Below are 26,329 nucleotides of genomic sequence, written 5' to 3' on the forward strand. Positions count from 1 at the left end.
AAAAACCCATTGCATACTTGGTTGTAACTAATTACCGTTATCGCTAATAGATACTGACAATTCTTTGAAAAAAAAAACAGGGGAGGAGGAGAGAGGAATTCATTCAAAAGCTGTTTTGGTCGGTGATAAAAATTATCTCTGAAAATACATTGTGGTTGAATGCAGTAATTCTATGGGTAGTCGTTCATCACACATACTTTCTTTCAGACAATTCTTTAGATCATTATATCCTGTATTTGTAAGTATTGATAAAGCATTCCTTACCAAGCCACACGGTGTTATGTTTGCTCTCACAGTGTTCCAATTCGGGTCGTATGTGCACGTCGTCGTCGTGATGTCGCGGGGCTTCCAGGGGGAATGTCTCGACGCGTCGCTGCAGTGGGTCCCGGAGCTGCCAAGCTGTCAGGAGTGCAACGTCTACAACGAGCAGTCCCCCGACCATTGTATACAGTTTCCAACCATGAATGCGTTTCTGAAACCAAAGAAAATTGTAATCTTCTAACGATACATATTTTTTGGAACGAAGTTCCTTATGGGACGATGCGGAGGGGTACCCTAACCGGGAAAAAACGTCCGTAACGTAAGATTTTTATTATACGACCTAACTTTGTAATAACGTACAAAAAATAACATATTTTATTTTATCAATCATTGACCACGATCTCAGAGAGTTCGTTTGCGCAATACACTAACTCTTATGGAAACAACCGTGAATGAAGTGTACCACAATAAGTTCGCACGTTACCGAATGACTATGAATTATAAAACGCACAAAAAACAGGGCAAATCTTTGTAAATAATAAATTGAATAATAAATAAGAAATCGAATCGGTTGAATTGGGTCGATATCCTTGGAATAGTTGAAAGATGACCCCTGAAGAAGGTGAAAAGAATATATCTGTTTTGTCGAACCGGAAAACGTCTAGACGGTTAAAAATTTGTTGATTTGATGGAATTGAAAAAGATTGCGCAGGTTCAAGAGCGACAATATGTACCGGCAAAGTGCAAGAACGAAGTTATTCCTCGTATCGGAGGGTAAGATAGTTTTCGAGATGCTGAGCCCTCTCTAAAGGGCCCCATATACGGAACGATCCGTCTTCACAATCCGACGTTTCAGACCAATCAAAAGGACGGATCGATAGTGTATGTGAAGATTGTTAACGATTTACTTTAACATACACTATCTATCCGACCTTTCGATCGGTCGGAAACTACGGACCATGGAGACGGATCGTGCCGTATATGCGGGCCTTAAATGATAAACATAAAACGTATTACGTTTTGAACGGTTGGAGGAGTTGGATGCTCCTGGTACTGCAGATGTTCGTGAAAGACGATAATTAACTACGATTTGGTTTGACAATAAAATACCAAACACATCCAGCTGATACACTCTAAGGGAAGGTGTAAACAAATGAAGTTAATGAAATGTTAAATTCTTCCAGTGCGACATATCGATAAAGTTCTAACACACCCAAATCGTAATTTGATTGGCAATTACGTCGCTTGGGCACGATTCGTGTCGAGAAAATGAAACGCCCCTAAATTGGATGCGTAGGACGAGGTGAGAAATCGTTGCCTTCACTGAAATCAATTTCAATGTGACCTCGTTATGCCCTGTTTTCTTCTCACCCCAATCATTGTACATAAATTTACTTTAACGTAATTTTGAGCGTATTTCAAATATTTTCAAGGTTGTCATAAAGCGACATGAACAAAATCTTTAATATTAACATCTTAAATTCCATTAGAATTAATCATTTGAATGGAGTATCGGAATACTTTTTTGGAAACCGACAAATTTACAATTTGATAAAAGAAAATATGATGTCGCTTGATTGTCAGAAACAAAATTTAAACTAGTTAAAAATAGGTCCACCCGTTATAGATTTTCTAAAATATAAAAAGCTTTAATACTTGGGGCATAGACAATATATCATGTCTACGCCTGAAATGAAATCAAATGTATGAAAAAGTTGGTTAATTATGATTGAATTGAGTGTTTTGGTTAAGGATTGTTTGAAAATCATGTGTGATGTATTTGTTAATTTAAAAAAGGTATCGTTATTGTTAGTTAGATGTCATCTATTTTCTTTATTGGCTAATTATCCAATGAGCCAGCAAGTGATATGCACTGTCAATCATTACGTCTTAGCAATGCTAACGGAATATAGGTATGTTATGAGTGCTCTTGATCATGTTTCATTTAAGTATCTTTATGACTGATGAATCGTGGCCTAAAGGATAAGACGTCCGGTGCATTCGTGTTGAAGCGATGTGTCGATGTTCGAATCTCAGGCGGGTACCAATTTTTCTAATGAAATACGTACTCAACAAATTTTAATGTTCACGATTGACTACCACGGTGAAGGAATAACATTGTGTAATAAAAATCAAATCCGCAAAATTATAATTTGCGTAATTACTGGTGGTAGGACCTCTTGTGAGTCCGCGCGGGTAGGTACCACCACCCTGCCTATTTCTGCCGTGAAGCAGTAGTGGTTTCGGTTTGAAGGGTAGGGCAGCCGTTGTAACTATACTTGAGACCTTAGAACGTATATCTCAAGGTGGGTGGCGCATTTACGTTGCAGATGTCTATGGACTCCAGTAACCACTTAACACCAGGTGGGCTGTGAGCTCGTCCACCCATCTAAGCAAAAAAAAAAACAACGTACGTGCATTGAAATCTTGGAATTGTTGTCATTAACTTGTAAAACACTTGAGTATTACAGAAATGGTCCTTTTAGTACGAGTGCGCGCTTAAACAGTCCAAATATTGGTTTAAGATTTATTGCGGGTGAACGTTTTTTGCAATTGGTTCAGCGCCAAACTAATGTTCGTAATAAATTTTCCGTTGTTAAAATGTTTTAAACACGTTACTAGCCTTAAATGGAACCTTCTATGTCTAGTATTTGAATATTAGTGTATCTCTTTTTGATCATATCTGTAAACTGTTACTATACAGATGAACGGGAATCATTTTGGTTGTGTAATACCAAAAAACTTGTCTTTAGTTCGTCTCACTGTCATCGTAGCGAGATATATAAACTAAAGTTTTAGTTAAAATTAATAAGTGTTTTATAAATACAGTTTTTTAGATATTTTTAATGAACAAAAAAAAAACAGATGAATGCTTCCTCGATATGGGATGGGATACACTTCATCTATTACGGTAACGTCTGCTACATTATTTGGATTTCGTTTAAAATCTCTATGATGTTTGTATCGATACTTTGAAAAATAACACAATAGATAATTATATTCTCAAACAGCTTTTTTAGACCTTGTCTAATTATTTCGCTTTTACCGTCGTTATCGTGCTCATGTATTTGTTACTATTTGTGTTCAGCTGTGTTTTGCTCCATAGGGCGGTTATTCACAACATGACAATTAGCTTTGTCTTATTCGCAACGGTTGAACCACTAAACAATTTTAAAATGATGTTCAATATTCCTCACCTTATTATCAATTTTTGGTTTAGTCGTGTGTCGATGTACCCTCCATACTTTCGTAAACATTGCTCCGTATGCCATCGAGAATCCTGTAGCCAAGAGCCAAGCTCGGGCAGCGCACAATCCATTGAAGTGTTGAGGTAGGACCCATCGCCCGTCGACGCCCAAAGCTACTGCCGCACAGAGACACACGCAGCATCCACAAAGCATTACGGTGTTGCAAGCCGGGTGGGACCATTGTATTACTCTAAAAGTTAGAAAACGCAATGAAATATAAAGTAATAACGAAATGTTTTAATGATTTAGACATACATATATCAAGAAAATCCCGTAGACCTTTAGTCACAAGTGACTCTAGTGTTAGTGTTATGGTACGCTCTATCAAGGATAATACTGTTCGGTACTAACACGGACACTTGCTATAAAGAATAGCGGCGGTAAAACCATCAATGGCTTATGCAATATTGACAAATTTCAAGCAGAGTGTAAATTGTTTGCCGTTCACATAAAAATATAATGCAGGCTTATTGATACCCTAAGAATATAAAGCTGGAACAAAAACGTTACGAGAGCGCAAACTGCTAGGGTTTAATGTCTATGACGCTGTTCTCTGGCAATAAAATAAGAAGTAACAGGATTACGATTCTGATAAATGGAAGCCATTGATGGATCGCACCGATACTGTATTGAAAGCACAAGGACTGTTGCCAATTTTGCGATGATATATCACGAATTTGCAAATACAATGTTTTACAAAAACATTGCGTTGGAGCCCTTGTTTTTACGAGTAACGCAATGAAATTGAAGAGGGTAGAATTTAAATTATTTGAGTATCATGAACGACATCTGGCAATAAAATGTGGAAAGCTCGGCTTCATAGAAATGTATATTATGAATTCACGAATTTAAATACGTTATTAGTTATTTGACTGTATTAAGTCATTTTCCTAAACCTTGCTTTAATGTGATCTAAACACAATTTATGTTGACTAAATAAGTGCACTACCAACTTGCTGAGCACTTTATGTTAAAGAAAATGAGTAATTTATGATTTTAGTAATAAAACAAGCATGCTCATGATGTGAATCAAGAATTAACGCGCTGAAACATCAAACGCGTTTACGATTTAAAACCGATCCAGCGTATCATAAATTGCCCTAATTGATTTACCAGACCCCTGTCGATATCAGCGAACGTTCGGACTCGTATTCTGTCACCCGGGGCTGACGTTGACAAGGGGTCCTTTAAACAAAATATGACCTTACCTTCTGTGTCTATGCATTATATTAAATACGATAAGAGCTATGGCTGCCAATATTCCAGCGATGCAGAGGGCCGTCATACACGCGAAAAGCGGCAGAGAAACCGTTCGCAGCTCATTGACGACCACAGTTCGATCGGGCGGGACTTTTCCACCTGTCATAACATAAATCTTTGATTTTATGTATTGGTGACGAACGTAAAAGCTCGCGTAAAACTATTATTTGTCGTTTCGTGCTACGAATAAATCAATATTGCCGTTCGACTGGTCTCCTTCCAAGAGTTCTTGTTGGTTTGGTTTAAAGACGTGGTTAAATTAGTTCTTATGTGCAACCGGAACTGTATTCGCACTTTGCCCTTTAGCTACATTCTCGTAAAAAAGAAATCATATCAATTCCTTTCTAAGCTTTATTGTGTTTGGATCGTTTTCTGTTGATGTTATATTATACCTTTGAGAGTAGTTTTACGATATCGTTTTAATTTTGATGTCCAATGTCATTTCAGCACTAATATTAATATTAAAAGCACAATTTTACCTAATTACTTAGTTTACGTGGTGACTTAATGAATGAATATTTCCAGTTTGGAGGATGGGACGTTCATTATATAATACCAATGAGACTTTGACCTCATGTCTCAAAGCGGCGTTTACATAAGATGTTTATCGGCTTCGATAACGACTCATTCCTTTACTACGTCAATAGGCAAAAGAGCATTTCCAATCGATCGTTGATTTTCCGCAATTGAGACTATGGTTTCATAGTATTCATCGTTTCCGTTCATTTGTAAATTAATATTCCATAAACAAAATCCTTTTAATATTTAGCGGCTCTGTCGTAGCAAAATGCCCATTTGGACCAGTCCGTATCATAACGGGTAAGACATACAGTGTACTTGTACCGATTTATATTGGGGCTCAAATTTGTCTGGAAGCAATTTTTCCGAGTAATAATTTGTTACCCAACTAATATTCATAAATATACGCAATCATTATCCATTTTCACGATAAAAGAATAACGACGCGTAATATAATGAACCCTATTAAAAGTTACAAAACGTAACCGGTGGTAGGACATATTGTGAGGTCACGTAAGTGAAGAAGTATTTACCACCCTCCTACTTTTGCTTTGAAGCAGTAATGCGTTCTTGTTTGACGATTTTGATCTGGTAACTACTCAACCCCAGATAGTCAGAGAACTAGGCTGGAAGCATTGAACTCCGAAATCGTGCAAAAAAAAATTACAATTTAATACCTCTCCTAGAATATAGCAATTAGAAAAAAAAAACACCTCATTTTAATTTAGTCAATTATTCTTCCCCTTCCCTGCTCATGTTACCTGATTCATTAACGTGGATTAATTAAAATTTACAAAATGTTTTTAAAGGTGGATTGTTTTCATAAATAACAACAGAGTCGGCAGAGTTTGAGAGTTAAACGAAGCGGTTTTTTATTACATACCGATTACGATGATAATTTGGATTTCCTTGAAGATAAATTTAGTTAGTATTAGGTTACGTTGTAGGTACTACTGGAGATATCAGCCAAGGAAGGTTGGCGTAAAGCAAGCGGTCGGTCGTAATACTGTGCCAAATCTCCATAATAAGAGGACATGTTGCGCCGACCCCACATAGTGTGGGATAAGGGCAAGAAGAAAGTGATACCTGTACCATTGACCCATACTTGAACGCAGGAGTCACCAATACTGCCCCCTGTTTACGTTTTTCGGAACGTTCAGCTCACACCAATAATAATTAAGAAAGAGTTTACCCGTTTACAAAGACAGCGTATTCAAATATGAAACAAAATGCTTTATTCGCATCTTACAATTTATTTGAGATTTTCTTTTACCTATTCACAGTCATGTTCGTTGATGGGCGATGGCGGGAGCTTGATTTACTTTTCTTAAATTATATTGAAATAACCAATTTGGTTTGGATGACGTGACGTATATTAGATTTTTTAGGTTGTTTTTTTTTGCTATCAAAAGATTTACATGTTTGCATTCATACAAAGGGATTATGTATTATGGTAGGCTTTAGTTTTTAGAATTAGAATTGGGATTTCGCTAAACGCGGACTTTAAGAAATGTTGACGGTTTTACATTAAATAGTTTCAGACCTATTTTTAATTTTTAATACCACTTTAGAAAGTAATTTTTGGCAAAGATGCATCGGTCCAAACTTTGTATATCTTGTTGGAGTCTCAGTGAAGTAATGTTATATAACTCGCGAGTCATTTGATGAAACATCAGTATGGAGTGTGGCAATTAGGGAAAACCTATTCTAATATATGAAGACAATCGTGCGAATGTAAAGCTCTTTGTTAAACTAAAATGGAGACAGACACTTGCCGTCACTTATAATGTTACATTACGAGGCGGCATTGTGTAGTAAAATCAGTTTTTTTAAGGGATTAAAAAGAGATAATTTTCCTCGTTATTTTGATTAGGATAGTAATAGGTACGCGAGCGGTGATTACCTACCCGTGCTGGCGCAAAAGACGTCCTATCACCAGTACAATTAGTTACATTTATTTGAATTTTTAAATTATTATAATGAATGATACATGTACTTACCGACCCACCGTTCCCGATCTAGCCAAGTAAGGTTGTCTGCTTGTGTATCATAATATCCAAGTTTCACGTAATGATTGTCTGTTAATTGTTCGATTTGTGTCAGAGCTATGCGATCACCTTGAGACGAAAATGCTACCAATCCCTGTGAACAAAATCTTATTATTTAATAATCGTAATTATTATTATTATTTATTTATATTTCTTTCAAAACTTATTAATTATATAATATTTTTAAAAATATATATTAAAAATACAATTTTTTTAAAACACTATATAAAAATAGATTGCCGCTGAGGGCGGTGTCTACGACACAAGCAACCAGTGGTTAGGATTATTATTATTATTAAATGAAAATCAGTAGTACGATTTATATAGAGAACTGAATTTCTTTTTATAAAAGTCCAATTTAAATATACAGCGACTCGAGGAATCAGAATGACTTTTAAATATCCAATCATTTCACCAATCAAGAATTTGTTGGCACTTGCCAGTAATTCAAACACGCTTAGAAGGCTACAAAACAAAACTTCTAATATCCTCATTAAATTGTTTGAAGGGTGACAAGAATGTGGCTTACTTGAGGCTGAGTAGTAATAAACGCTCCAAGACGCTAATTACGATAGAGGATTCTCCTTGAATCTCGTTAGAAAGATATGATATAACGCTGAAGAAATATCTTGGATGGGAGTTAATTAAAATGGCGAGTGACGGGTGTCACGAGAGCTTTTTTTATTTTTTTATTGCTTAGATGGGTGGACGAGCTCACAGCCCACCTGGTGTAAAGTAGTTACTGGAGCCCATGGACATTTACAACGTAAATGCCGCCACCAACCTTCATATATGAGTTCTAAGTTCTCAGTATACCTATAGTTACAACGACTGCCCCACCCTTCAAACCGAAACGCATTATTGCTTCAGGCAGAAATAGGCAGGGTGGTAGTATCTATCCGTGCGGCCTCATAAGAGGTCCAACCACCTGTAAAGTAATTAAAGTGGACATAGTTGTATCATCTTAAATAATTAAATAACACCAGAGAGTCAAACCCCTTCTGTTGACTGTGGCAACTATTTTAATCTCTTATGTCGGCGAAGACAGACGACGTACATTTTGAGCAAATTACTTAAAACAAAAACTGCGTTCATAAAGAGACCACAGCTGGGCAGCATTAGAAAATTTTGTGCTTATTCAAAGTCTTAAGAGACCGTTTGCATTCTCGCGTAAATGATTGTCAGAATTTTACTAATACGGTCCTGAGATCGATGCCATCCAAACTCTTTTGTTCTATAAAAGTAAAAAAGTCTATGAAATGTGTTCACACATACTGAGTAAAATTTATAAAAAAAGTGAATATGCTCCACTATCTAAGCTGATAAAGTACTTAAATGTATAATAACATATGTAGTTTAATAACCAAAAAACACGCTTAAATAGGAAACCGAACTGACAATTAATTTCACCTTTTTTTTTAATTGTCATCGGTACAATACAAAATTAGAGCGAAGTTATAAGATTACTATATTGTCGTCGGTATTTGATAAGTGTGCAAATTTTCAAGCCATTCACACGTATTAAAGTTGGTGAAAATGTTGTTCAAAGATTCCGTTACATACAAAAAGGCTTGTTAAAAAAAGCGTCTTATTAGTTGCTATTTCGTCTCGTAATAAATATTTCTCCAAAACGGTCTCGCAGTCGCAACAAAATATTAACGGCAACAACAATTTGACGGAGAAAAAACATCTAAATATTAAATATTAAAATTCATAGATAAGAAGGTTAACAGGAATTCCATGAATTTTTAACTCGTTAAGCTCGAACAAGAAAAAGAGCTTTATTAAATTTGAGAATGTAGGGCGCTTTTTTTAATTTACTTTAGGTGAAAATACATTTCAAAGTTAAATGTTTTTTTTAACATATTACGTTTTTGTAGATAGGTACAATTCGCGGTCCATATCCCAATGTCGTTAATGACGTAGTTATTGCCATGGCACACTTAGATGCATGAGATCAAAGTTTAATTTGTACCGGAATTAAAGACTATGCTACGAGACTATGCTATATATATGTATATGTATGCACATGTATATGTATGCATATACATATATCTGTACGGAATGCACCATTGCTGTCGGTGGCTGCTTAGAAAATGGGGGGCGTGCAATCCATGTTGACTTGTAGCTGAAACAGACAAGACTAGCTAGACAAGGCTAGCTCTGTTCCATGATACGACGTGATTCATTTGATATTATATTAAAACAGAAGTTATTTGTATAGGTAATGAATGACATAGCAATGAGTATTTCAAATATATGCGTGGAGACATATTTGAAATACTTATTATAGGTACACCTAAACTTTGATGATAGTGAAACGACGAACGATGTGCTAACTACCCTAGACTAGTTTTGAGTGGTTTCTAAAGGAATTTCTGAATTGGTTAATAAATTTCAAACATAACATTTTTTTATTTTGGATAGTTTGGTAAAAACTAAATCAAATTCTTATTGCGTCGATATTCCATAATTTGTTTCGCCTAACGCTGTTTATTAATTTTGGCAAAAGTTTGACATGCACTGTATGTTTATCTTTATTAGTAAAAGTACACGCGAGAGTAGGAAGACGTAAAGAGATAACGCGGTACTCACCGAAACACCAAGGAACGACGTCGAATTTATGGCTTCGTAAATGTCATCAGCTATTTTCTTGTTTGTGTACGTGAAATTCTTCAAACTCAAACCGCTCTTCTGCAGTTTCTCCATTGTTTTATTGAAAGCTAAAATTCGATTATTTTATCACGTTTGTTAATTGATCTTTGGAGTCGTTTTTAAAGAAATGGGAGTAGGATCTTAGAGGAGTAGAAACATTTTTCATGTAGTTTCGATTAGTGATAAAAATGCATATATTACATTGTTAATGAATTCAAAATTAATACAAATTTAGAGTTAAACGTAACCATTGTGATGTTTGTTGCGATCTTAAATTGAAATATTCCTTGTACTGATACAGTCGTCCAACAAACATTTTTAATCTATTTTAAAATCTTCTGTTACATTAGCCAAATCAACTGTTATATAATCAGAACACAGTGTTGGTTCATTTACATTTTTTTCTTAAGTTGACTATAATTGATATTGTTGATATAATTGAATGACGAATGACTATAATTTTGACAAGTAAAACAGAAGAATTATTTTTCGCTTCGAATACTTATTAATTAGATTATTTAGGAGAGAGAGCTTTCTCGAAGTAATTTTGTTCCTAGAAGTTTTCTGAGTAGTATTTCATTTAATTTTACCAAGAATTTAGAATAGAATAGAATTAGAATAGAAAATATTAAACTTTATTCAGCACCACAAGCAAAAAGTTTATTATGCGATTTAATAATGAACGAGTGTTATCTTATAGCTTAAAGCGATATCTTCCAGGAAATCTTGTATTGAGTGGCCTTATTTACTGAAAATAACGGTGATTTTCTATTAATACAATGTTATTAGTAACATTGTTCGATCGGCATTTTTATTATTTACGATAGGCTAGCTCTTTCCCCACCTGAATCCTGGAGCATCCTAAATGCCGCTTTTTACTTTGAGACATGACGTAGAAATAGTAATACCTTAAAATATAGCGTAAAATGAAACGTATTATTTTTGTTCAAATATGAGCTTACATTGAGACGTTAGGTATAAATTTAATTTGTCTCATTAAAACGGTACGAATTACTGCTAGGCAGCAGAAACAGTTAGAGTGGTGGTACCTTTCTTTCGTGGTAGAAATCAAGTTCTAGTTTTGATGTAAACAATAAATATAGTAAAATTATTACCCAGAGCAACAGACCAGACTGCGTCATAAGCCAAGGGTGCCTCTTGGTAGCCTTCCGGATACCGTTCTCCATCGATGTCGTAGCCAGCTTCGCGGAGTGCCTCATTTAATCTTGACCTGACAACAATAATGGCATTAAGAAACTTAAAATTCCAGTTGCAACAAAATTCTTAAGGGAATCTGATTTTTATGAAAAATGAAAATGTGAATAATGCTTAGTACTACTCTATTACTGTTTTAGTCATCGAAAGCCCACTGAATTTCTCGCCGGATCTTCTCAGTAGGTCACGTTCCGATCCAGTGCTAGATTATGCGAAGCACTGCTCTTGCTAAGGTTAGTGTTTATAGCGTCGTCAGGTGAGCTCATTTACTAGTTCTGTGAATCTAACTAGTTTAACCCTTCGAGGTTATTAGAATAAGTAAGAAAAAAAGTCATTAAAAATAAAAATAAAAATAAAAGCGTTAATGTTAAAGTTGTAACGTTTGTTGATGGTAGTATATCGTGAGCCTACACGGCTAGGTACCAAACACCATTTTGGTTGTTTTTGGCTCCAAGCAGCTATATCTTTCCTTTAAAGGATCAGACGTCTATTAAGTAATACAATTAAGATCTCGAACTCATATCTCGAGCTAAATGTCCTCCAGTAACCATTTAATATCAGGTAAGCCGTCAGTTTACCTATTAACGTAATAAATTACCTTTTTTTTTACTAAAATTTGAATTCTTTCTTAGTCATGACGCAGTTTCGATAACATTTTGATATCCCGTTAACCTCGAATGAATGACTAGATCGGCACATTGTGTCAACCGAGGGCAATTGGCCAATAAATCACATATTAACGGTTATAAAGGCCATTTCTAGGTCGGGGTCTCTCGGGGCCCTTGAAATCACCGAAATGGCACACGAATTGTGCACTGATTACGGCACGGATAAATTACTATCTAGACAAATAAAAATTTATATTCGTTTGTATCTCTGTCTGTTCTATCATTATCATCATCATCATCATCAGCCCACAGTCGTCCACTGCTGGACGGACATATGTAGGCGTCTGTTCTATATGGGCTCGTAAATCCGGTTGTGATGTTATTTGGAACAGTTGCTGTTGGCATTACAGAAGTGTCTCTCATAGTACCATCAACTTACGGTAGATAGCGCGCTAGGCTTCAAGAAATCGACGTTCTTCTTCAGTTTAAGGCAGTTTTAAAACACAATACTTAAAAAAGGCTAAGATTCTGCTGAAGGATTTGTAAAATCACAGATACCAGCAATGTATTGTACGAGAGGAGTACCAAAGTAAGCCGAGTTGCTTAGGGATCCGAACGGATTATTCTTATCCGGGTTAACCGGGGCTCGAGATAGCCTGGCCTCAAATAGCAACCGTTTCCGCCTTATCGTTTGGACTCTCTGAATCGCGTTTGACAAATGCGGTGCGATTTTTCGTTAGTTTAATTCTGATAACATTACGCGACTTCCTCTTTTTGACATTCTTTTTTCTTTTTCTTTTTTTTTATTGCTTAGATGGGTAGCCGAGCTCACAGCCCACCTGGTGTTAAGTGGTTACTGGAGCTCATAGACATCTACAACGTAAATGCGCCACTCACCTTGAGATATAAGTTCTAAGGTCTCAGTATAGTTACAACGGCTGCCCCACCCTTCAAACCGAAACGCATTACTGCTTCACGGTAGAAATAGGCAGGGTGGTGGTACCTACCCGTGCGGACTCACAAGAGGTCCTACCACCAATAAAAAAGTTTCCTTTAGTATTGTCAAATGAGATTACAATTCAACTGGTGTGACGTGATTAGCGGAACCCATTAACATCGGCCTATAAGCATAGCGCTACAAATCACTAGTGCGGGCCAGCAGCTGTGACGACATTTTGATCGCGTTTACTGAAAAGTTTGGCCGTCTGTATTTGAACAATTAGGAATTCTATATTAAGCTTGTATTTTGTTATTCTTATTATTTCAAGTGAATACCTATCCCCTATTTTGCGACCCGAATAAGTCTAAATTTCATTGTATATAAAACTTCAAATCGGAAATCAAAATTGCTTCACAGCCGATGTGGACTGGGCAGTAAAAACTGTCAGTGGTCGATTCTAGGACTTCCTGCCAATTATTATGCAAGCTATAAATTTGGTTACACCCTGTTATTTCTTCATCACAGAAATCAGTCGGGAACACGTGTTGCTTGAGTATTTATTCAGAAAAATTGATTATAACTAAAGGATCTGAAACTAAGCATAAGTGCGCCGCGATACGAACACATCGGGTGCGTTGCCAATTACGCAACGCACACTCCGGAATGTTATTGGCATCAAATTATTTATTTGACATGGATAAGTTTTAGATATACCTCGATTTCAAGTTTGTCATACTGGATGTGTATTTTTTTGTTTAGAAGGTGAACGAGCTTATGGTCTATCCAGGGTCTACTGAAGCCCCTATGAGCTTATCTATACATCACAACGTGAATATGAATCAAGTACGTATTTCATTAGGAAGGTTGGTGCTTGTCTGCGGCATTCGAACACTGGCGCAGTCGCATAACTCGGTACGAGTACACCGGGCGTCTTAATCTTTAGGCCACGACGATGACAGTAAAAAAGTTTTTATAGCATTAGTAAGTAGACGTGCGCACGTCGTATAGAGAACTTATTACACAGGCATCTCATACTTGAATTTAATTATTTTTTTGAAGTTATACTTCTTTAGGCGCGTTATGAAAAATTGATGAGAGTGAAAGAAATTTTTCGCTTTGCGCGCACCGTGACACAAAACTAACAGAAATGAAGTTGCTCACTAAATCGCTCATTACAAATACGACCGACGTAACTTGGCGAGTCTGAATATAGCCGCAGGTGAACTGTCGCGCATGTACACTCGTAAAAAAAGTGTTATTAGCATTCATGTTTTAGTAATATAAATGACAAAATTATTATTTAACATAATTCATGATAAATATTATTAAATTATTAACGTTAAATATTTATTATTAATTATTTAATATTTAAAAAAAAAAGTATAATTTCTTACGCGCGTACATAAGTACACGCACCCTTTTTTTTATTGCTTACGTGGGTGGACAACCTCAGAGCCCACCTGGTGTTAAGATATTCTAAGGTCTCAGTATAGTTACAGAGGCTGCCCTACCCTTCAAGCCAAAACGCATTACTGCTTCACGGCAGAAATAGGCGGGGTGGTGGTACCTAACCGTGAGGACTCACAAGAGGTCTTACCACCTGCGGGCTTGATTATTATTACACGATGTTATTCCTTCACCATAGAAGTCGATCGTGAACATTTGTTAAGTAGGTATTTCAATAAAAAAATTGATACCCGCCTGCGGGATACGAACATCGTTGCATCGCTAGATACGAATGCACCGGACGTCTTATCCTTTAGGACATCACGACTTATTTCACCATCGGTATATCTTTGAAACCAGAACGCATGGCTGCTTCGCCGTTGAGGGCTTCCAATACGCTCTGCCACCATTTTGTACGTTTAAGATTATTCTTGATAATCAAAATCAAATAATAACAGTAATAAGGAAATTATAAGGTGCTTCAACAAAACCAAAAACTTACCTAAAATCTTCAGATGTCATTCCGGATATCGTAGTTTGGTTGGCATTTTGATTCCACATTAGAGCTTCGGTTGTGAGATGACCTTCGGCCGCTTCTCTCATCTGTTCCACCGTGCATTCGATGCCTTCCCGTTCTAGATTCGTCTCGAACCAATTGTCCTCATACCAACCTAAAAAAAACGATCTTTATTAAGAACTTAGGGCTTAATAACTTTCTGGTTGACTCTTGGTATTTATAAAACTCCCCAACACAGAAACGTCAATGCATATTACATTATTATGTTATAAATTTCAAATTATATTAGTAGAATAATATTATTATATATAAAAATGGCGGCACTATCTTTAATAAATAAAAATTTCGCTATAGTTTCTTTTTGGAGTCTCGACTTGAGTTTTTGGTCCAAAATTAAAATCGAAAATGTATTAATTAAAAATGTTATTAATTAGAATCTATTAAACGACTTGAAAAGTGTAAATCTGTGTGTAACCTTAGTGTGCATTGACCTTTAATCTCGAGATTTATATTCATCAAAATTAAAATCATAATAAAAAAATATGAAGGTTTTATTCATTGCCGTAGTTGCGCAAACGAACTGAGAGACGTCCTTTATTTGATAATAAAATCTGTATATGGTAATGACGATTGGTAAGGTAACCAAAAATGACTTAGATACAGCGAGGGTGATAATACTTCCTCCAGCAATTGTCCTCACATTACTCCGGACTATCACAGCGATAATCGTTCATCGTGGAAATTGTGGCCAATAATTGAACCCCATCATAGTCATATCACTCGAACCGCCGCGGACAATTCTAAAATATTTAATGATGCTTCGTATGTGAATTAACGCATTGCATGTAGGAATAGATTGCTGCGCATGTAATTGTATTAAATGGAGCGTGACATAAAACTTTATGCCCAATCTTTTTTTGTAAAACTATGAATACTAGTGGTCCCGCAGTAGTCAAAATTAGACTATAATTAATTGAAATTATAAGTTTCAACATTATTATGGTCCTATTGTTACAGATTTCGCCAAGACTACACTATAGACAAATACTTGTAATATTAAAGATTAACAATACTAACCTATTCTCAATTTGACTACAGACTTTTTAGTAATAACAAAAGTTTGACAATAAACAAAGAGTATATGTGTGTGTGTGTGTCAAATACATGGTAGTGTGTGTAATGTTTTCCTTATTGATTTAATGTATTTCTAATCCATAATTTAAAAAAAAAATTAGCATTCTGCACTTCTTCTCTATATTCTCTATAAGTGTGGAAAATTTCATACTGCTCCGTCCGAGCAATTTTTTTAAAAAGGGTTACAAAGTTTTTGTTTAACGTATTAATATATAGATATATCTTTCACACAATAATATAAAAATACATATTTCAACGAACGCCTAAATGAGGCGAACCTATAGATGAGTATCGGTGTTAACAATTTTTGCATCTCTGTAATTATATTCGCTGTTTTCTGTTTTTTATTCGATGCCACTTTCAAATCGTGAGTAATTATGGTACGTAGGTAGATACTGTCAAAAAGTAACATCAGTTAATAAGCCAATTACGTGGTAAAAGTGGAATGATTCCGTTTTATTCGTACAGCAAAGCGGCGCCTCACCCTCGACCATTATTTATCCCCTTTTCTCTATCCATTTCCTTTGTCCTGTTTGTTAGTACGACCTGAGGCGAACAAATGTGTGTTTGTTGTGTCGCTACAGCGTGCCCGAGGCTCGCGGCCACGTATTTTCACGGAACTTGAGCGAAATGTTTTTTTCTGAATAGCAATATAACTTTCATATTTTTTTCGTTCTTTGTATAAACACGGGATATAAATTGCGTAGTTTCAGTATAAGGTTAGGCGGTAAATTTCACTTTGGTGTCAATTGTTCATCGTTATTCAGCTCTTGGGATTTAGTTTTTTACCGTGTTGTGATGAATTTGGCGATATAATTTGTTCCTCCATTTATCATTGTTAAAAGAGACAATACGATAAATAATTATAATTAAAAAAGAGAATACTTGTATTGTGGAGGAAAGTTATCTTGAATTAAATCTAGTCCAATCGCCACTGCTTTAAATGAAGTAATATTCACAGAAGCAAATAATAACTTTTTGATGTGTAGGAAAAATACTTTAGTCCCAGTCAGTGAAGCCGAACAGACGTTGATAGCCTGCCGAACTCACCTTGGCAGCCAGCCAAAACTGCACAGCAAGAGTACACTCCTATCTACCGAGCTGGGTAAACCTCGAGAGCGTATCTCGAACTAATTTGAGTCCTTGTTTACGGATAATATCCAAAAGCATAACACTATTCCCCGTAATTAATTACTCAAAGCGTACTCCGTCAGACAGGAGGCGTAGTGTATTAATTGAGAATAGAATCCACATTGGAAGCAACGCAGTCTCTAAATTGCTATAGCTACATTAATTAGCGCTGGCAGACGAAGGCGGAATATAAATGCTCCTAAATTTAGAACATTAATGAGAATTGATTCAAAAGACAATCGCCATTCGTAACAATAGTCAAAGCGCGAGTCCGCACGCCTTGCACGGATTCATGAATATCCAAATCAGGCTTTATTGGCCTTCTGTTTTCGTTATTGCTTTTGAAGTAAAAGTTAGAACAAGTTCGTATTTAACGGAAGGGACTCACGGCACGCTGAGGTGCAAAATATTGTCAACCTTTCTAACGAGGGTGAGTTAACAAAATTGGGAATTCAGTAAATTGTTCTCGTCCAGGTATGCTTTTGGGCGACCCAAACACGTAAACAGCAAAATGTTTGAAGCCAAGTTATAAAGTTAATTTTAATCGTTTCCTAAATTTAGCCGGATTAATTATCGTACTTAAAATTTCGCATCAATTTTGTTTTTCTTATCTCTAAGTATAATGCCGCTACCCTTAAGATGGGATTTTGTCTCTACCGTACGGCACCTTGCACTCTTTAAGCCGGAATACTCTAATGATTTACTTCAGAAACACCGTGCCATCCTGCGTAATTTTTTTCGCAAGCTAAGTAAGATCAGCTTGTAGAATGATTATTTTTGTTTCAATTCAGTTGAATATACCACATGTTTCATGTATTCACCATACTTTCTTCTAGTGCAGTTCTTCTTCTTTCTAGTACAGAATTAACGGATATCATCATCGTCCCGCTTAATTCTGCCGCAGCTGTTGAAACTATAGTCAAATATCCCTAGATGAGTGAAAATATTTGTATTTGGGATTTGAACTCCGGTAATCATGTGTCCAGATGCACCGTGTGCTATTTTATCTTAAAAATACAAGCCCAAACAATTCATAAAGTTAATGAGCCGCTTCAATTAACGAAATAACTGCCAACCTGATAAAGCACGGTAATCAAACCACATCCATTATCGTTAACTGATAGTTCAACCGCTAATGAAAACCGCAGATCCGACCACAGCACAATGATTTGTGGCCATAAGAAGACGACTTATATAGCAAAAAAACAATCGTAACTGTCATCGTATGTATGACAATCATTTCAGAAGACGGTGACACTGACGTTTCTTACAAACGTAATCCACGATATTATTTATAAAAACGGATTTTAATATTGGATCAATGTTACAGAAAAGATCAAAGAATAGAACAAAGGTACAGATGTTTTGTGCAGGGAACCATGCCTTATCAACTATCAAAGCAATTGAACTATTTATTAAAACAAACGATTTGATAAATTGTGATGTGTAAGATTTTCCAATTCTGCGATTAGAAAAAGGTAAAATAATTAAGGTTTCTAAACTTTGTTTTCAACATCAATTATAGGTGTTTGGTCATGCTATAGAATTTTATAAGACAATTAATGACAATGCGAGGTGCGGTTCGATCGTTAGGTATTCGTCTTTTTACGTAAAGAAGACACAAGGTGGACGAAGAATACGTCGGTAGACTCTGAAGGCTCCAGCACCCCAACACCATGCTTTGTTACTAAAATAACACAAGAAATTGATGGAATGTTATAAATAATAATGAGGAAACATGCTGACGTAGCTGGTTATTAACATAACGGTACTGTAGTTGTTCACATCAATCAAAATATTTAAATGTATGATGATGAATCGAATAAACAGATTGGTTGCAGAATGAAGTGTCTGTCAGTATTTTTAAGGTCTGATATTTATTCATGTTTTGATCATTCGTGCTCAAAAATGTATAAGCCTTCAGCTAAAGGAAAAGGAAAGAAAATAATCGTGACCCGAATAATTTGTTTTTCTAACGTAATATGCTGTCTTGGTTTAAGGCCAATTTCGATATCTCGGGATACTGTAAAAGGTACAGTTGTAAAAGTCACATACGGACTTGGGGACTATCCAACTATGTATATATTAAGGAGTCCCTTAAGCGAAATCTCACGTTAATATTAATTCTCTGATAATCTTCTTGTAAATGTTTCAAATAGAATTTGCTTAAATATTCACTTTCATAAACGAAGCATTTGATTTTTAGTAATTAACTAATTAAACACATCTATGTCTCTATGATGACAGTTACCATGTCTAGAAATATTAAGTGCAAAAAGTGCCAAGGCGTACGATTCAAGGAATTTACATAAAAAACATAAAGACACAAAATTTGTAACATCTAAGCCAACTACATAGTTAATGTATGGACGAAACAATGCAAATATTTCTGCTTTTGTTTTATAAGACTCCCGAGCGTCGTTGCCGTCTCTGAACTAGAATTCCCCACTTTTTCTCAGGATTTTTTCTTTGTTCCATTACTGTCACGCGCCGTGGTTTCTCCCGGGAGAGTTCATCCGGGAAAATCATTAATAAATATCTCAGTCAGACCATTGAGACTCATTTATATAAATACAAAGAACTACGAAACAAAGTGTGAAGCCAAGTTAACAACAATTTGACTAAGTGTTGCTTGATGACTGACTGCATTTTTCTTCATTATTTTTGGCTTTTCGAAAACATTTCTTAGATAATGTTTAATTCATATTATATTATCTTTACTTATTAATATCGACATGATTCTTTGTGGTAATTGCAAGTCTTAGGTATACTTAAAGCAACTCTTACAATTTAAACTAGGGTTTAATATTTTATTTAACAAATTTTTGACGTTTCGGCTGTTAGTTTCTGAATGATAAAAATGTTGTTCCTAATAATAAAAAGTTACTATTTTTTACCTGTATTTATGTAGATCTCTCAATTTCGCGTCAATGTTTTATTTTTTCATTAAAATTCGGAAGGATGAGTGGTTTAAGCCCAGTGTGCACAATAATTTTAATAACAAACATGTCAACAATAAACGTTTCAAGCTAGCTTCATATTTCTTTACCGTTTTCCATAAATATCGGCTAAGCCTTCTTCATTTCCAAGTAGTCGCGAATGTTTTAGCCTAACGTTATTTTTTCTACAATCCTTGTTTATTTATGAAGGTTTCTTATTTCGCTCGTAATTATTCATTTGAATGGGGTTTTGTTTTAAATTGTCCTCATATGTAAGAGTTGAGCAGGCAATAAGCGGATTCATATTTCACCGTCTGCCAGCCCGATAAACGACAGCGTTTTGCAGTGTCACCGACCTCGATGAAGGGCAGATGTTTTATGAAATTACATATACGCCATTGCGGTCTACAAATTGTGTGTGCATAGGACACACCGAAAAAGGGACAATCTGTTGTTTAGGTGTCAGAAATCGAAGCTGAGATTATCGCGTACTTAGGATAATGCTATTTAGAGGGTGACCACGATCTTAGTTTTCCTTAGAGAATTCCACAAGGATTGAAAATGTGTATTAAACTTCACAGTCACGTAATAAATAAGCATAACTTTTTTCATTGTTTATTCTTTCAGAGAACAAGCGCTGACTTTTAATTTTGTTTAAAATTAAAGAGAGCCTGGAAAATGGTGTAGATTGCGTACGGTTTATATATCTCTTTAACCTGTAATGGGTCTAAATATTATTCTTCTTTGTTTTTTTTTTTTTTTTTTCTACCTTATCCTACTAGGCGGGGTCAGCACGGCAAATCTTCTTGTTCTATTCTCCTCGATCAGCCGTCATCTCAACACTCACTCCTCTTTCTCTCATATCGTTATTCACACACTCCATCCATGTCTTCTTCGGTCGACCTCATCCCCTTCTACCTTGCAATACCATTTCGATGCATCTCCTAGTCACATGCATCTCCTCTCTACGCATCACATGTCCATGCTACGCTAACCGTCCGCTTTTTAATTTATCAATCACCGCGGCTATTTTCACAATTCCTCTGATGTACACATTCCTTATTTTAATGGGTGTAAATATTATTATTACAATTACAATGCGGGATAATTTTGTGGTGTGTTATCAAAATGTTAAGCATGTCGAGTTTCACAGATTACTTGTCAATTTTACCACTCAAATATGATTTTGAAAATAAAATAGTATGAAGCTTACCTATAAAGAACCACACGTAGGATTTTCCGTATAGTCTATGCTTGTATACTTCACAGAGTACTCTCCTGGCTGCTACTACGTAGAACAGGCCGACGATCACTCTCGCATCTTGACGACGAAGATTCCTCACGGCGTCTGCTGGGTCTGATAGAAACGATTGGCGGGTTACGATTTCGATCCCGGCCTTCTTGCAGTGAGCCTCCAAATCTTCGACAGTCTGAAAAATACTCACCATTTACTAAACTTTTTTTTGCACGCCTATATAAGCGAATGAGATCATGGCGCCCTGATGTTAACTATTTACCGGAACCTATAGACATTACGGCGTAAATACCGCGGCTTAACTTGAGACATGAGGTCAAAACCTCAAACCTATGTATGTAGGCTCACAAAAGTAATTAAATCTTATTCAAATTCAAATTCAAAATCATTTATTTCAACTTAGATGTCAGTATGACACACTTATTGAATGTCAAAAAACAAATAACAATGTTAACTCTACCACCGGCTCCAAAAAAAGCCACAGTCCTGAGAAGAACCGGCGAAACAAACTCAGCGGGTTTTTTTTTTGTTTTTTGTATTTTCTCAAATATTTTCTTTTTTTTAAATAAATAAAAATATTTACACTATAAGAAAAAACAAGTCAAAAAACACAATTAAAAAAAAATTAATAATAATAAAAAATGAAAAGGCCAGGAGCGAGCGCCTCATTCCCACGTAGTGCCATCTAGTAAATAATCCTTAACTTTATAATATGCCTTGATGTACAAACGTTCCTTAACAGTTTTCTTAAATCTATGAGCAGGTAGTAATTGAACACATTCATTCTCGCTCACGACTCGGTCGTGCGCGGACGTGCTTTCCGATCCGTGGCCCGCTTGCGAGCTGCGTCTCTGAACTCACAGTTGTGCTCGACAGTGTAGTGACCGTGAATACATCGTGCGTACAATTCGGTAGTGCGGACGTGCCGATCCGTTGGTCGCTTGCGATTTGCGTCTCGGAGTCCATTTTTGTGCGCTAAAGTTTTGTAACCGCGAACCCACCCTTACCAACTGCCTTTTTCAAGGCAAAACCAATCGCTACGTTCAGGCTTCCTGGTCACTCACAGGCTAGCGATTTCCTAACCCTTCCCAAAACAACAGTCTTTTTCAAGACTAGACCCCCGCTCGCGATTCTGCCTGCTGTAGCACTATACAGCCCGAGCGGGTTCCTTTCCTTTTCCCCGCCGATTGCCGTTTTCACGGCATAGGCATTCCCCCCCCCCCTGCTCCTTGCTGTCCTGCAGCACAGGGGGGTTACAAATCCTATCCGGGGCCTCGCCTTTCGGCGAGTTCAACAAAAGTCCCGGGGCCGCCCCCCCCGGGCAAGAAGACCGAAGAAATGGAGCAAGAAGATGTTAGGGATATTGTCGGGTTCCTCCGGGATAGGTACCCGTCAATTAGGGCCGAGTACTTAGAGTATAGGGCCGCCCGTGGCAATCCCTCCCCCCCCGCGTCCGTCGCCGCGTATTTCAAACGTGCCTCGGAGGCACGCCGCGCGCCCCCCGCCGCCGCGTTAAGTTCGAGCGCACGTTCCGACGATGCGACTCATGAAGCGCCTAGCGCTACCCCCAACCCCGCGCCCGCGTCGACTACGTCATCGCGCGTCTCGTCCGTCGCGACCTCGATCGTTTCGAGTTCAGGCTCCGATACCGAATCGGAGATGGATTTCGAATCCGCGTCAAGCCCTCAGCCTGGAACTTCGGATGGGTTCCAAACCGTAACGCGCGGTAAAAAGCGTACTCGCGCCGTGGAGTCCCGGAGCTCCACGACGAAGCAGACAAAATCCGCGACCGCCTCCCGCCCGCAGGTAGTCGTGACACCGGAGTCGGACTCCGCTCGCCGCGTAACCCCGCCGCCGCGTCCCAAGCCCGCGCCCGCTCCTAAAGCAGCTGCCCCGCCCCCGCTGATTCTCCAGGAAAAAACTGCGTGGAACCGCGTTTCCCAGGCCCTTCAGGCAAATAAAATCAACTACACCCATGCGCGTAACGTCGCGCATGGGATTCAGATCAAGGTCGCAACGCCGGGCGACCATAGGGCCCTCTCAGCATACCTCCGAAAGGAGAACATAGGTTTCCACACCTATGCTCTTCAGGAGGACCGCGAGCTCCGTGTAGTAATACGCGGAGTACCGAAAGAGCTAGACATAGACTACGTTAAGGAGGACCTGATCGCTCAGGCACTCCCTATAGTTAGTGTGCATCGGATGGACAGCGGGCGGGGCAAGCAGCCCTACAACATGATACTCGTCGCGTTGGAGCCAACCCCGGAGGCCAAGAAAAAGATCTCATGCCTCTCGACAGTCTGCGGCCTATCCGGGGTCTCCATCGAAGCCCCCCATAAACGTGGCACTCCCGGGCAGTGCTACAGATGTCAGCTTTACGGCCACTCGGCTCGTAATTGCCACGCGCGCCCCCGCTGCGTAAAGTGCCTCGGCGACCACGCCACACTAGATTGCTCGCGTGTTAGGGAAACCGCGACCGAACCTCCAAGCTGTGTCCTATGCCTTAAGCAAGGGCACCCCGCGAACTACCGTGGATGTCCTAGGGCTCCGCGAAAACGTCCGACCCACCCAGCCCCCCGAACCGTCGGCCCAAAGACTTCGGCGCCTTCAGTGCCGAAACCCGCCTTCGTGCCGGCTGCAGTTCCCACGGTGTCGGCGTGGAAAAAACCGCTGCCGTATACGAAGGCGGGAACGGAAACCGCACCCCCGCCCCCGCTCGTGACACGCCCCGCGCCCCAGCCCCTGCTCGCACCTCGCCCCGCGCCCGCGTTCCGTCCCCCGCAACCCTCTGCCGTCAACGACTTCGCGCTCGTGCGTGACTTCGTCACCGCAGTCAACTTCGACCGTCTGCGATCGTTCGCAGACGCGATACGTAGGTCGGTAACCCCCGAACAGCGGCTCGCGGCCGCTTTCGATCACATGGACGTCTACGAGTCCGTGTCGCGTACGTTATAAAATCTTTACCGATAATCAATGGCGCAAAAAGGTAGAGAAAAACCGTATTCCCTTACGTTAGCATTCTATAATGCTAACGGAATCGCGCGGCAACGCGATCAAATTTTTGAATTCCTCCGCGATAATCTTGTAGATATTCTATTAGTGCAGGAAACCTGTCTGAAGCCCTCGCGTCGCGACCCGAAAGTCGCGAACTACGTCATGGTTAGGAATGACAGACTCACCGCCTCCAAAGGCGGGACTGCCATTTACTATAGACGGGCCCTGCACGTTGTCCCTCTCGATACTCCCTCGCTCTTACATATCGAGGCGTCAGTGTGCCGTATCTCGCTGACGGGACACCAGCCGATCGTCATCGCATCCGTTTATCTCCCCCCGGACAAGCCCCTTCTGAGCAGTGACATCGAGTCACTGTTCGGCATGGGAGACTGTCATCCTGGCAGGCGATCTAAATTGCCACCACACTAGGTGGAACTGCCATCGTACAAACGTCAACGGTAGGCGTCTCGACGCGTTTATAGACGACCTCACCTTTGAAATAGTCGGTCCCCCAACTCCAACATGTTATCCGTATAACATCGCGCTCCGTCCGAGCACTATAGACCTGGCATTGCTTAGGAACGTAACTCTGCGCTTACGTTCCATCGAAGCAATGTCAGAGCTCGACTCAGACCACCGACCTGTCGTTATGCAGCTCGGTCGCCCTCACAACCCAGTCACTGTTACGAGGACCATGGTGGATTGGAATAAGCTGGGCACGTGCCTAGCCGACGCCGCTCCGCCAATCCTCCCTTGCGGCCCGGATTCGAATCCATCCCCCGAGGACACCGTCGAATCCATAAACATGATTACCGATCACATCTCTTCCGCGATCATTAGATCTTCAAAAGAAGTCGATGTGGAGGACAGCTTCCACCGCATCAGACTGTCCCCCGATCTTAGGAATCTCTTAAGAGTTAGGAACGCGGCAATCCGGGCCTACGATCGTCTTCCCACGCATTCAAACCGGATTCGGATGCGTCGTCTACAACGCGAAGTCCACTCCCGCTTAAGCGACGCGCGTAACGATAATTGGCATAGTTATTTAGAACAACTCGCGCCCTCCCACCAAGTATACTGGCGACTAGCTAGGACTCTCAAATCCGAAACTACCGCTACTATGCCTCCCCTCGTACGCCCTTCAGGCCAACCACCGGCATTCGATGACGATGACAAGGCTGAGCTGCTGGCCGATGCACTGCAAGAGCAGTGCACCACCAGCACTCAACACGCGGACCCCGAACACACCGAGTTAGTCGACAGGGAGGTCGATCGCAGAGCTTCCCTGCCGCCCTCGGACGCGTTACCCCCCATTACCACTGACGAAGTTAGAGACGCGATCCACAACCTACAACCTAGGAAGGCACCCGGCTCCGACGGCATCCACAACCGCGCGCTAAAACTCTTGCCAGTCCAACTGATAGCAATGTTGGCTACAATTTTAAATGCCGCTATGACGCACTGCATCTTTCCCGCGGTGTGGAAAGAAGCGGACGTTATCGGTATACATAAGCCGGGCAAACCGACAAACGAAACTTCCAGTTACCGTCCGATTAGTCTCCTCTCGACGATAGGAAAAATTTACGAACGGCTCCTTAGGAAACGCCTCTGGGATTTTGTTACCGCGAACAAAATTCTCATAGACGAACAGTTCGGATTCCGCTCTAAACACTCGTGCGTACAACAAGTGCACCGCCTCACGGAGCACATTCTGATAGGACTAAATAGGCGTAAACAAATCCCGACCGGCGCCCTCTTCTTCGACATCGCGAAGGCGTTCGACAAAGTCTGGCACAACGGTTTAATTTATAAACTGTACAACATGGGAGTGCCAGACAGACTCGTGCTCATCATACGAGACTTCTTGTCGAACCGTTCGTTTCGATATCGAGTAGAGGGAACTCGTTCTCGTCCCCGTCAACTGACCGCCGGAGTCCCGCAAGGCTCCGCGCTCTCCCCGTTATTATTTAGTTTGTATATCAATGATATACCCCGGTCTCCGGAGACCCATCTAGCGCTCTTCGCCGATGACACGGCTATCTACTACTCGTGTAGGAAGATGTCGCTGCTTCATCGGCGACTCCAGATCCCAGTAGCCACCATGGGACAGTGGTTCCGGAAGTGGCGAATAGACATTAACCCCACGAAAAGCGCAGCGG

The 26,329-nt window shown here is 39.3% G+C and overlaps 1 protein-coding gene across 2 annotated transcripts in view; it reads right to left on the reverse strand.

Annotated features, from left to right (window-relative positions):
- GABA-B-R1 (gamma-aminobutyric acid type B receptor subunit 1) overlaps positions 1-26,329 on the reverse strand; it is a 195,993-nt gene that overhangs the window by 15,987 nt on the left and 153,677 nt on the right. For both annotated transcript variants that reach the window (XM_028180018.2, XM_089732701.1), the window contains exons 5-12: positions 21,135-21,351; positions 14,703-14,871; positions 11,107-11,222; positions 9,932-10,059; positions 7,289-7,430; positions 4,718-4,868; positions 3,459-3,699; positions 265-472 (exon numbers count right to left, since the gene is read on the reverse strand). In XM_028180018.2, the coding sequence (XP_028035819.2) occupies positions 265-472; positions 3,459-3,699; positions 4,718-4,868; positions 7,289-7,430; positions 9,932-10,059; positions 11,107-11,222; positions 14,703-14,871; positions 21,135-21,351 (1,372 nt within the window). The remainder of the gene's footprint in view (positions 1-264; positions 473-3,458; positions 3,700-4,717; positions 4,869-7,288; positions 7,431-9,931; positions 10,060-11,106; positions 11,223-14,702; positions 14,872-21,134; positions 21,352-26,329) is intronic.

Source organism: Bombyx mandarina, chromosome 15 (genome assembly GCF_030267445.1).
Source record: "Bombyx mandarina strain Sakado chromosome 15, ASM3026744v2".
Taxonomy (NCBI): Eukaryota; Metazoa; Arthropoda; class Insecta; order Lepidoptera; family Bombycidae; genus Bombyx; species Bombyx mandarina.